The following is a 13363-nucleotide window of genomic DNA, read 5'->3' on the forward strand; positions in this document are numbered from 1 at the left end:
AAAATATTCTAATTAAACCTCTAATTTAGTCAAAATACTTTAAATCGTTGTTGACCGTTACTTTTAAATGGTTTTGTCAAAAAGGGACTAAATCCGGCCCATTTTCAAATGTGATGGACAAAATAATTCAAAAGATAGTGTTCAAGACCAAAATCGTAAAATCGTATATGTTTAGGATCATTTTTGGCCTTTACTCAAAATAAAATTTCAAAAATAAATTGTTATCGTTATTAGCTATAATCATGTGCAAGTTGTAGCAGTAGCAGCAAATAGAAGGCTCAGACCTAAAACAGCTATATTTAGATTACATGTTTCACAGTTCTGCAATAATATTCTGAATCAATTTTCTTGTACAGTCAACAGCCTCATTTGCTAATATTGAAGTCAAAATTTGTTCTAAATTTTGCTCATTGATTGAGTAGTCTACAATATCTGGACGTAAGAGACCACAAAATCTCAATCGATCACCTTGTCTTCTGATTCTCTTCTCGATATTGAAGATCAAAGTCATTTACCCATTATAGTACTTACTGCCAGGGGTTCCTCTTCCTTGTACTTCTTTTCGAGCTAGGTGAAGTGCCAGATTTCTGCAAGGACTTGGCATAAGTCAGTCAGTGATGATTAAGTTTCGATATTGCAGTCACTTATTATTTATTGAACATAAGTGTGGCATTGTATACCGATTTGGATCTCTTGGTTTTCCCACGGATTCTATTCCTGGGCGACTTCAATTTGTATATCCGAACCATCCAGTGATGAGTGGTGAAGACCTTAACACGAGACACATACACGGAGAAATAAGATATTAGAGAGCTACACAATGACACCAACAAGATAGAGCTGCAAAACTAGTATGAATGTCTAGTCGTCTAAACTATCATCATAGGAAACTATAGTAAAATTTTGTGAGAACGGAACTTTTACCTCTTCAAAGTGAGTGAGTTTGAAATGCTTTTTCCCGATTTCAGTGTTCCTAACCCTGTCATACCCTCTACCATCTGTCTCTACAAACCTACAAGACAAAACAAAATCATATGGCAATTTTTATGTGGTAGGAGAGATCCATATATAAGACCGATAAATACGCACCTGAAATATGAAAGTTTGTACATGAGGGAGTTGAGCATGGTTGGAGTAGCTTGAGAATCAATCCGGTACTGACCGTCTCTCTGTTCAATGCCAGCATAGAATTAGGTATACAAACATGACATCGGATAAAGTCCTGAATGGAAAAAAACTCCATATCTAGACAAAACCACACACACTGCACATTAGCTGATACTGGAATTATGAAGAAAGACGAGAAATTACACCGGATTGACAAAATCAGCCAGTACAATGACTAGAGACATAATCGGTACAAACAAATAATTACATTAAAAAAACAGAATGCTGCTATCAACTACTCACCAAATAGTCAGGTTCCTTGATGTGAGGAAACACACCTCCACCAATCCGAACCATCCACAGAAACTTGTTAATGTCATCACTGGGATATCCAACAAGACCTGAGATAAAGAGACAGCTGTCAGGATAATATTCTCCTTGATTAAGAAAACTCTCTGACAAGTAATGAAGACAACCTCCGAAAACAACCAAAACATATTTTACATCCAACGAGTTGAAAATATCCCAAGCTGCCTTTTCTGGAGATGACATTGCAGTACCAACAGTTGCAATATGTGTGTTGTTCCATGTATTATTATCAACAATAACTGTACGGTTAGCCATAGCAGTTGTTTGGTAACCGTAGTCCCACCAAGATGCAACCTGGACCAAAATAGCAGCAGCAAGAAGACCAATAAGCTTGTTTCCTAGTTTGTAATAAAACGCTCATTATTTGTCCCAGAAAAGCTCTGCAAACAGAAATTGGTATTGTTTCGTGCTGAAACAATCTGAAGTCATCAAGAAAAAGGGTCAGGGCATTTTGTGTGAAGTGGCAAGGCGTGAACATAGACATATGTTGTACTAGTCCAGGCACTGCCAGGTTCAGAACCTCAAATAGAACAAGAGAGGATAATGACTGCTAAAATTTTACTTCATTAGTGGCTTTGAGTCCCTATCATTTTGATTTTGAGCATTTAAACTAAGAGAGAGGGGATAAAAGTAAGAGAGAAGGGGATAAAAGTAAGAGAGAAGTAGTGTTAGTGGATTGTGACATTATTAGTAAGTATTTAAATGTTAAAAACTTTACATATTTAGAAACTAGCCTAATTTTGGTGGACGGTCCAAAATGGTAAAACTAGTCTATTTTTTGTGGACGGAGGTAGTAACATTTATTAAAACAAATGTTGGCCCATTTTTCAACTTATCTACACACATGTATCATTTTTTCACTTATCTACACACTAAGGGATGGAGTGTATAAATTCTAGCCACTCTTGCCAAAATACCCTGGTAATTCAGAATCTGAAACTAATTAAATGATTTCACGTGATTAATCCGCACGATCAAGTGAATCATAACCATTTTTTACTACAGTGATAAGGGATAGTAAATGTCTAGGTTGAGACTAGTGAAGTTAAGAAATGCAGTTTGAATTTAAAACAAAGGTAACAAGCAACATAAATAGTCCTATAAACACCAGTACTGTTGACAAGTGATAGTGGAGCATTTCAACACTAGATGCACTGTGCTCCTATAATTGCCTAATCTTTTTCTGCTGCCATTTTTATAGTCAACTAATTAATGGTTAGGGTGATTTCGAGTTGGATTCTAGGATTTGATGCCCTGCATAAGCTTCAGCGACATATGTTCATATATATGCACAGCCACAGTTACAGATGTACACACGCTCACACACCTAACCTTGAAAAGTAAATAGAAAACAAAGAATTGCATAACCAACAAAAGGATAAAGTGAGAACTTGTAATTGGCATGAAAGAAATCAAGAGGCAGCCTAACAACTTACTTTATCATCCACCTCAGTGTTATGGCTCAACCAAGCATATGCCTCTCTGAAGTCATCAAAGACATGGAGACCATCATGAGAACGAGAGGTTAAAACAATTGATGGAGCAGAATAAGCCTCTGCTGCAGCCCAGACACAATGAACCTACAACAATAATTATTCTTAATTATTTGAAAATAGTATACGCAACAATGAGAAAGGGTCTAGCACAATTTGACATCATGATAACTAAGAATATATTTACACAATTTTGAGTTTCATTCAACTAGGCTAAATACACAGATGACAAAGATAATACTCCCTCCGTTTCCTAAAAATAGAAATTAGTTCCATTTTGGTCCGTTTTCTAATAGAAACTTTCTATTTTAGGATACTTCTTTCTCTCTATGAGGTGGGACCCATTTTCCACTAACACACTTTTTCCTTCTATCCCTCTCTTACTGTACCAATTTTGTAGTAAAACCCGTGCCATTTCAAAAGTTCCTAGAAACGGAGGGAGTATGTAACGAAGCAATAATCACAAAAGACAAAACAGATCAGCAACAAATTCCTCTTACAACCATAATCCCATAGACACCTTACACATTGCAGAAACATATAGTGAAAATATAATTGCTCAGCAATACATCATATGCATACCACATAAAATGCTCCAAGCAAGACAAGTAAGAAAACAGCCATCACTGAAGTCTCCAAGGGCAAGACCAAAAGCCTCTTTTCAACTCGGGATACAAGAGACGGTTTCTCTATGTTTTCCTTGTCCTTTTTACTTTTCCTTGAAGATCGTTCCTTTACTGTGTCCTCACTTTTCTCAGACTTCACATCGTTTTGAGTAACTTTGGTGGCATCCCCTGCCTTGTGTAGATCAGAAAATTTTCATCCTAGTTTACTTACAGGCTATACCAATCACTTGATTCATTTGCAAAATGAACTCACTTACATTGTCTTGGGGGTTTTGTGTTGTACCAACCAAGTGGAATTTAATTGATCTAGTAAATACGTCAAAAGCTTCAGAAAGGGCAATACCAGACATTATACAAGCTGCTGGAGCTAGTACGAGCATTAGGCGCACCTACCACATTGTAACTTAAGTAATTTAGTTTGGGAGCAGAAAGTAAAACAACGTCGTGATTGAGGTATGTCTCAACTATGCATACCATGACCCCTGAAAAATATACTGATGTAACAATATAGAGAACTGCAAAGGAGCTTGCATCAGACAATGGCAAAAAGCATGCCTGCATATTCCAACACAGATTATTATAATTAGTATTAGTATTTAAGTAAAAAGGGGAGGAACCGAAACATCACGTCAGTTAAGCTTTCCAAGAGAACAAATAATTGAGAACTTACAATAATACCAGCGGGAACCAAAAATGCTAAAACATTGATGTCCATAAAGTAAGATGGCCAAGTAGGGGGCTGATGTTCACTGACGCTTGCAATGATTGGTATGTACTTGCTTGCATAGGTTCTGTTCTCCATTTACATAGGATAAACAGCCAAAAATATATTCATAACAGTTACAGAAATGATAACAAAAGAAATAAAGTTTGCTTGCATAGGTTCTGTCTCCAATTTAAACGGGAGAAAAGAGCCAAAAGATAATTAATAGCAATAACAATAATTCTGAGCCAAAACATTTGTAAAAAAATATTATTGGGATCTTTCACCTCAGACTTACTTTTCAGTTTTCACAATAAGACCTTTTGAAACAGGAATCTGAATATAGAAGTTATGGTTTTAAGTTTTACATACAGAATAAGAGCATGGCTTTAGGAGGAAGTTTTATTGCACCAAAATCTACTAAGTGTGAATTTTCATACCAATACAATTTTATGTGCCTTGCATTACTGGAAGATGGAAATGTTATGTCTGCAAGTTATTTTACAGCTAGCAATTAACTTTTAGTTTGCTTTGTTTAGTTGTTGATGGATGCAAGCTGAAGCTGGCAGTCAGCCAAAATAATAGTATGATTTTTCTCCTAATCTTAGAGAAGAAACATCAGCCAATGGTGCTTATATATTACTGAAGTCAATTCAACAGGACAAAGCTGGAAACAGATCTTGGAAATAAATATTGATGAAAAGATATACTCCCTATGTTTTGATGAACTCACTAGATGATAACAATATTTTAGAAGTTAGAATAGGTCACAAGTCAAAAAGAACGGCTTTAAAAGCCAGCATACTTCTTATACAGATAAACAGGTATCTTTTAGTTTGTAAAGCCATTTACCATGCATGATTTGAGCAATAAATAGCATACCACACATACAGAGCAACTTACGGATCAAGTAGACTCAGACTTCGTCCACTCCAGCCTTTTGTTGGGCTGGATGCTACCAATGCTATTAGCACAGCCAATACAGCAACACACAAAACCCTGAACATGAGAAACAATAATTAAGTGACTTGGCAAAAAAAGTCCAAGTCTACAAACTGTCCTATAAAAAAAGAACAGAATTTTTCACACCAAAACCCAGTCACATTCTACTATAGAGGAATGGAATGCACATAAGTAATAGAGAACAGGAGAAAATAGAAAAAGGGTGGTTAGATATGATGCTTCATATTTCTCATGCTGTTACAAACATTAGCGATAAAGTATAATTTAGAGAAGAGACTTACATCCCAACTGATACAACCAGAGTAACAGCTACTTTGAACATTTGCGGGGTCAGAATTCCTTTGATATAATAGACAAGTGCCACAACATGTATTATGATAAAGACCTATAATTGTCAGAAGAACCATTGCTTAATAATCTGAGAAACAGGGCTAGTGTCTAAGATATGCTGCCACTTACAGTAATACAACTAATAAAACCATGTGAAACATTTCAATCACTAGTATGACTTGTGATTTGTGAAGAAGCACATCCACAGCAAAAGTATAAACTTCATATCAAGAGGCGAAGTCATTCTCAAGACAATTGACATACATTCATCTGTAATCAAGATGGTTTAACTTTCAAAATGTATTAACAAGATAACCTATTTTTTGTCTAAAACAAACAGAACAAATAGGAAGCTTGGTTAAGCGAGAATGACACCACACTCAAATAGGGGATCAAACCAGTAAAAGAAAACCTTCAATTCCTTCAATATTTTCCAATATATTTTGGGGATATTAATCTAGAAACTGATGCATATGCCAGATATAGAAAACAAATAGTAACATTTACAAATCTTGGTATACGTCTTGATTTTCTAAGACTTAATAAACTTATGCATGAAGAAGAAAGAGAGGGAACACCCAAAGATATTGTTGACTCATTTGTGCGGCCCAGCTGCTGATAATAAAGGCATCGTGGAAATTTTGTAGAGTAAGGGTTTCTGATACTTTCCTGGAATCTATATAATATTCAGGTTCAAACCTCAATTGTTGATAAATGTTTACTTCTAAAGCTTTTTTTTATGTCCTGGAACTAATAAAGCATCCCTTGCCCTTCCTAGAGTTATTTGCTTCTTTCAGAAACCATGATACCGCTAATGGTATATGGGCAAGAAAGTTCTGTTTCACACTTTATATAATTTCTCCCTTAAGGACTTAACAGTAAATTCCCAAATTCCACTTCATATCTCTCTTATAGTTAAATTCGGAAGGAAATCCCAGTTCCACAGAAAAGCACAGAAAGAGCCAACATGAGGTTCTAAGTCCTGATAATTTAACTTTATCAACATTGAGTTGCAACTACGACATATACTATATTTCCCCTTTACTCTAACTGCAGTTCTTATGTCCAACATCAGAAATAACAATTATATGTCAAACAGTGGAAGAAAAAGACCTCACAAGTTATAACTCAAGTAAGCAATATTATACATTCGTCATTCTACATCAGTCTAAAAAAGGCACGTAGTCCAGCAGTAGATAGCAAGACAATGGATTCTGCAAACTCTGGAATTCGAAAAGCTCATATGCAGATTTGAAGCATGTTGCAGACTTCCAGCATGAAAAGACATCAGGTATCAGGGTGAAAAACACAAGAAAACTACTCGTCAGACATAATTGCAACAGAGATTTAGAAATTGGACAGCTAACCAAGAATGAAGCAAAATGTTCAGATGTCATGACAGCATTAAAACCAACAACAGGCACCAAAGCTGCTAGTAATGTTCCCAAGACGACCTGGATACAGAAATTTATGGTGTTGGTGAAAAAAATGATAGACAAGGAAAAAAAACAAATATAAAGTATATCTCCAGTAAGGCCACAGAAAAAAAAACATGTGCTTCATATCATTTTTTGGTAATCATCAGGAGCATTGTTACAGGTCCGGCCACCTCTAAAGCAGGCAAAGTGTTATGGAAGGGACGGGAAAGAGGAATTTCCCAGAAAAAAATGAGTCATTCTAATTGGTAGTTTTCAAGTTTATTTATGTATCCAAAATCACATGGCCTTAATCGTATCTCTCAAGTTTTTACCCTAAACATCTTATAATAAAGGATCCTAGACACTTTGAGAGAGACCAGAAATTAAATTTCATATCATCATATGATAGTCACGAGGAATGGGATGAAAACTTATGTGTTTGACAAATAATTTAAATCCCTCCAAAAGTTTAGATTAGTTGGCATTTTATTTGGTGAAACATTATCTAAAAGAAAAAGAAAAAAACTAGATTGATTATGAGCCAAGTTCAACTTGTTTTCCTCTGTTTCCCTACAATGTTTGAATTTGATTTAAGAAGACACCATAAATCAACTCAAGAGCCTAATATAAAGAGTCAGTTTTTCATCATCTCTAGAGCCTGAATCAATAATTTCCATTTCTCATCTACACATTTACATTAGATAAGGAAATCATGATAGCCTGGTAAAATAGAGATCTACAAAGTGGTCTGCCATGATTCTCCGGCCGTGCTTACCAGTACAACTCTGAAAATACCGAGATCAACCATTAGCTATTCAGCCATGGAGAAGGGTTAGCATTTTATTTTATTGGGATATCTAATGAAAGGATTAACAAAATTAGAGAAGAAGCTCTAGATGAGACAAATCTCTTCTTTCCAAAGTAATGTTTAACGATTCTCTGGCAAACATCCTTACCTTTTGTAAGGTATAAAAGGGTTATCTAATCATCACAGCGTTTAAATTCTGGCTAATAAGAACCCATTCATCACAATTACCAAATCATTCATAAACAATTTGCTACAAGTACAGATACACAAAATACTTACAAGAGGGGCATAAGCAATGTAGAGGCGTGGAGAATAGCGACCAGTTACTATGCATAGCAGCACATGCATTGGGATGAGATTTATAATAAAGGTGTACCCTCCCCAGGAGCAAACCTGAAATGATATATGAACAACATGAACACTGTCATTGAGCCTGAAACAATAGCTGAAAAGAGGAGAGCGAAAACTTCAGCAAAACACGTACCATGTAAAAGTATGCGATTGCATTTAGTGTAGCATAAAAAAGTGATCCAGTGTTCAACGTCTGCAGTGAATGAATATAAATCGACTCATGATTCCAAATTAGCTCGCAGAAGTACGAATATCAGGTGCTCTAGTATTCGTGAAAATAAATTCTTTGTCAGGAGAACACTAGTAATTCAGAAACAACACAGATTGATATCTCACCTTTATATATAGATAGAAAGTGAAGATCAAAGCAAATATTGCAACTGCTTCATTGTCATAGCTCCCAGCCACAGATCTAGATATATATGATGGCACCTGCAAGAAGAGAAATAAGGATATCTCGAAACAAAACAAAGGAAGAGACGAAAGAAGGTGATTGTCATACCTAAGCAACTGATTTTTTGTTATTGCCAATTAATTTGCATCATAGCCTCTGATAAGTGGAATTGGAAATAAGTACACTTTGATGCTATACTGATGCCCTATTACATTTACATGACCTAATGTTAGAATTACTTAACCAAGCTAGATTTGTATACCTTAAACTTTGATGCTATTCTGCTGCCCTATTACATGACCTCACTTTAGTAAGTTTTCTCTTCAATGGATACTGAATGCAACTGCTTTTACCACATTAAGTACAGGTTAATTGAACCATCACAAGTTTTAAATCAGGGCTAAAATCATTTACATACGCATGGGAAGCAATTACAGAACATAAAAATAGTACAAGACTGTATGATGTGCTTATTGCAAAAGCTAAAATAAAAGATAATGTGTTCCGGATATACACAAAATAACTAAACAAAGAAATTGAAAACATAATACCATGGCCAGAAGAGCTGCAGCAGTCAAGCCAGCACCAGCACCTTTAATTTCCTAGAAAAAACATATACCTCATCAAAAAACGTGTCCAATAAAGATTCCCTGGTAAAGTCCATCAGCCTAGGCAGCAGCCACAAGAAGAGAGGCAATAGATTTATAAAGAACCTTAGTTAGAAGGTATGTGGCCCATGAAGCAAAGGCAGAAAATACAGGAGCTGTAAATACACAAACAGTTTCGACTGATAGAGGAATATTAATGGAGTTCAGTATCCTGCCAATAAATTTAAACAGATCAATTAGTGAAACAGGATTATAAGAAAAACAAGGAAGGTGTTAAAAATGGTTTGATGAAAATCGAACAACTAAATAATTGTCAATAGAAATAACCGCATAAACTAAAGCTTCTCTTAAGGATATATTGTTATTTAAAGAGAGCCAAAATATGTAATCCATACCACCATAAAGTACCCGCAGTTAGTGTAAGCCCAGGGTATACAGTTCCCCCAATCACACGTCCAAGAGGATACCTTGCCAAGATTTCAAAATAATGTCAATACAGCAAAAAAAGGGCACAATCATAAAATTTTCCCACAAAACACAAACTAGGTGTTGCAAATAACGGAAATTACCATGTTCGGTCATCAAACCAATTCCAGAAGTCATATACTCCACTTTTTGTAAGAAACTGTAATCATCAAGCTTATGTCACTAAATTTTGCTTCATGCAGACATCAAAATCCAAAGAAGGGTAGGAAATTTAGATTTGACATATAGAAGACAAAACACTATGTAATACAAAAGATGGTCAGTCTTCTATGCTGTGAAGAGGTTGAAACTGACTTAAGTTACAACACGTATAAAAATACAACTTGATGCAATGGTGTCCTCAGAGAACTTAGATAACCAAATTTATAGAGAAAAAAGATGAAAAGTTTAAGTTTACCAATTCAAAGGTTGGCCTAGCACATCAACCTCGCAGACATGATCTGGGCTACGCTATTGTTTTAACTTTTCAGTGTATGTCGTTGTCATATTCATATTGAGTTCATATTTGGAGGAGACGGGGTCAAAACCAAGTTTCTTGAACATAATGAAAGCCATCTCTCTTCCACATACAGATCATATACTATACTTTTCTCTTACGCTCATTGCTCTGCTCTCCAAATCAGCATTTCTGTTTTCGAACTCCCTTTAGGGTTAAGCGTGTTTTTTCAATGTCAGTATAAATGCATCCAACTTTCTTATACTTTTTGGTTAATTGCAATTATATTATCCCAAAACTTGTACCCTACAGGATACATCACATGTTAGGAACTTACGATAAGACATCTCCTACTACTATTTCAATTGACCAATTTTAAGGGTTTTTAGATCTTTAGAAACCTGAGTGCCATATCAAACATGAGATGGAAATACAAGAGAAAAGCACCCCCATGAGACAAATATGCTATTTCTACCACCAAGATAGCCAAGAACCATTATATGAGCAGCTTATGGAAATTATTAACAAAAAATGTGAGAACTTATTATTTTTGAACTAATCCGACCAATATAACGCATTAATAAGTTCTATTCATTTGAATCTTCCTACAAAGTACACCCTCCGTCCCTCTCTAAGTGACACATTTTCCTTTTTAGGATATCCCACCTTAAATGACACATTTCTTAAAATAGAAACAGCATTCTCTACTTTCTCTCACTCGTACTCTATCTCCTATCCACTTAACTCACAACAACACTACATAAAATCCCGTGCCAAAAAGGACGCTCCCCTTAGGGTGGGACGGAGGGAGTACAGTTTATCACTCGACCCATGGGTTTTAGAAACACACCACATTACATGAATGGTGATTTGCATTTGAATTCCATTGAGAATGACAAAAAATAAAAACTGAACTTTTATAGACCTACACAATTTTGTTTATCATGTTGATATCGTACCAAATGCAGACATTAAACCCATTTGGCAAGTTGTAGTGTAAGTAACTTTTCCTTTACGTCAAAATTCTCCCACTCAAAACACGTCACAATGAAACAAGGAAAGAAGCAAATTCATTTTCTTACACAAATTAATCATGAAGAATACCATAAATTTCATAAAAAAAACACCACACTAACCTGCGTCACTCTGTAATTGAAATAAGGATCGAATTCATGAATCACACTCTCATACTTTATCACCTGCGCAGAAAAAAAATTAAAACAAAAAATCAAAAATCAAAATTAGAAGATATAAATCGTCGATTCAGCTCATACACTAGAAATTAACGAATATGCACTTTACACTTAGGGTTCGATCGATCAAATTTATGAATTTACACAAATGCGCATGAATGAGTGGACGCAGACAAAGGAGTAGGATTTACTGAGAATAGACGGATCGAGAAAGCCATAACGCCGATCAGTAACAGAACGGCAAAGGAGAGCACATTTCCGAATGCGTGGCGGAAAGTAGCGGATTGAGAAGTCTCCTGGGCGGCCATCGACGCTGTTGAGTGAGAGAATGAGAGTGAAGGCGGGTTTTTGAGTATTGACTTTACACAGGACACAAATATGACTTCACCACGCACATTTGTCCTCAGATGATTGGTTCAATACATTTACTTTAGATATTACTATAAAAATTCCTTATTTTTTCTTTTAGATCTCCTAATCTCAAAAAGGTTCATAGTGAATATTTCGGAGCTAGCTCCAAATCTGAGTGTCTATATGATATCTACTTCTACAACATCTTGCTACACACATGCTCGCGGCTATACTTCTGTTGCATGCATTAATATAAACATGCATGCAACGTAAGCAAGGGACATGCGCATGCAATATTGTGTTAGTTGATGACATGGCGTTAGTTAGGAAATGCATCAGCCAATAAGAAGAGAGCAGTGACGTGTTGCTAGCCAATGAGAAGGAAGCGAGCTAAGATGCAGTGAGTATAAATAGCCGTAGTTGTTCTTCTTTTGAATTGTCGTGAATATTGTGAGTTGTATGTTTGTTAAGCTCCGATCGTGGATCGCGAGCTCCTCTTTGCTTCTTATTCGATTGTAGAACATTATCATTGTTAATGCAATCCATTCTATTGATCATTCAAGTGTTGAGATCGGCGTTTTATCGCTGAGTTCGGCAACGCCGAACTAAGAGATGAAGACCGAGAAGAGGTCACTGAGCTCGGCAGTGACGAGCTAAGATAGGCCGACCGCGAAGAAGTCACGGAGTTCGGCAGCCGACCGCGAAGAAGTCATTGAGTTCGGCAGTGACGAGCTACGATAGGTCGATCGCGGCGTAAGATCGTAACAACTTCTCCGGGCACCACCAACATAGACCCTTGCAGGTCCGTTCCGCACGTTCCTCCACCGTAATCCTCACCACCGGAATTCCTGGTTTTGGCGGAGGCCACGTTTGTGCGCGGGGCAGGACCGGTCGTCAAAGCAGGGGCGGCTGAAGGGCGGTTGCGGTTATCTCGGTCTGACCAGGTCGGTCGCTGCTGCCCAATCTTGCCCGTGCCCAACCGCTGGCATGTCGTGAGTTGCTTAGCGAGGGTAAACGTCCCCATGAGGGATGAGGGCAGTTTGGTCAGTAACTCTTGCTTCAGCGGATCCTAACAAAGAGCGAGATTAGGGTATCCTCGCCTACGTTTGAGGTCCGTTGCATAATATCCTTGAATTCCGTTTGGTAGGTCTCGACTGTGGTAGTTTGTACGAGCGTGGCTAAACAGCCCACGAAATCCACGTACAGATCTGGGTCAAAGCGATGTTTAACCGCCAGCAGAAAATCATCTCATCCATTGTTCTTGCAGTTATCCTCCCAGTAAGTCAGCCAACTGGATGTCGGATGATCAAACAGATACACGTTAGATAAATCCTATCTTGGAGTGGGGTGTAGTGATGGTTGTAAAAGCGTTGAATCTTGCGGATCCAATCGGTTTGCGGATCTAATCGGTCGTGTTCTCACCATTAAAACGTGGTGCCTCTAGTTTAACATTCGGCAGCGGTTCTAACTCGACACCAGGAGGAGGGCGAACGACTGACTGGGGCAGCCGTCAGCGATAGGAGGCCATGATCTCCCCGTCCGGTTAGTCATGCTTACGCGTCAAACTGGCGTTGATTAGGAGAGCCAAGCTATCCTCGATCTTTCTGATATATGTGTCCTGGCAGTGCGTAAACGTCTCCAAGTCGAACTGGATGGACATCAGTTTCTTATCTTGCCCGACATATCGTGTTCTCATATCTAGGGTTCCTCCGTGAGTTACGCAACTG

General features: G+C 37.2%; 1 protein-coding gene across 2 annotated transcripts; it reads right to left on the bottom strand.

The window, feature by feature from the left end:
* Positions 1 to 205: 205 nt before the first annotated feature.
* LOC121779832 (dolichyl-diphosphooligosaccharide--protein glycosyltransferase subunit STT3A-like) lies at positions 206 to 11667 on the bottom strand. 2 transcript variants are annotated; one of them, XM_042177276.1, is made up of 23 exons: positions 11477 to 11667; positions 11229 to 11291; positions 9740 to 9795; positions 9566 to 9637; positions 9276 to 9381; positions 9114 to 9164; positions 8505 to 8600; positions 8302 to 8361; positions 8097 to 8210; positions 6959 to 7045; positions 5543 to 5646; positions 5202 to 5297; positions 4266 to 4386; positions 4070 to 4150; positions 3853 to 3984; positions 3552 to 3767; positions 2913 to 3056; positions 1584 to 1770; positions 1411 to 1508; positions 1090 to 1169; positions 925 to 1012; positions 681 to 770; positions 206 to 587 (listed from the first exon to the last, which is right to left on the bottom strand). In XM_042177276.1, the coding sequence occupies exons 1-23, from the start codon at positions 11591 to 11593 to the stop codon at positions 528 to 530; spliced, it is 2319 nt and encodes a 772-aa protein (XP_042033210.1). In that variant the 5' UTR covers positions 11594 to 11667; the 3' UTR covers positions 206 to 527. The 2 variants fall into 2 exon arrangements, with proteins under 2 accessions (XP_042033210.1, XP_042033208.1); XM_042177274.1 differs by having other exon boundaries at positions 206 to 596.
* Positions 11668 to 13363: the final 1696 nt, after the last annotated feature.

This window comes from Salvia splendens, chromosome 19 (genome assembly GCF_004379255.2).
Source record: "Salvia splendens isolate huo1 chromosome 19, SspV2, whole genome shotgun sequence".
NCBI classification, from domain to species: domain Eukaryota; kingdom Viridiplantae; phylum Streptophyta; class Magnoliopsida; order Lamiales; family Lamiaceae; genus Salvia; species Salvia splendens.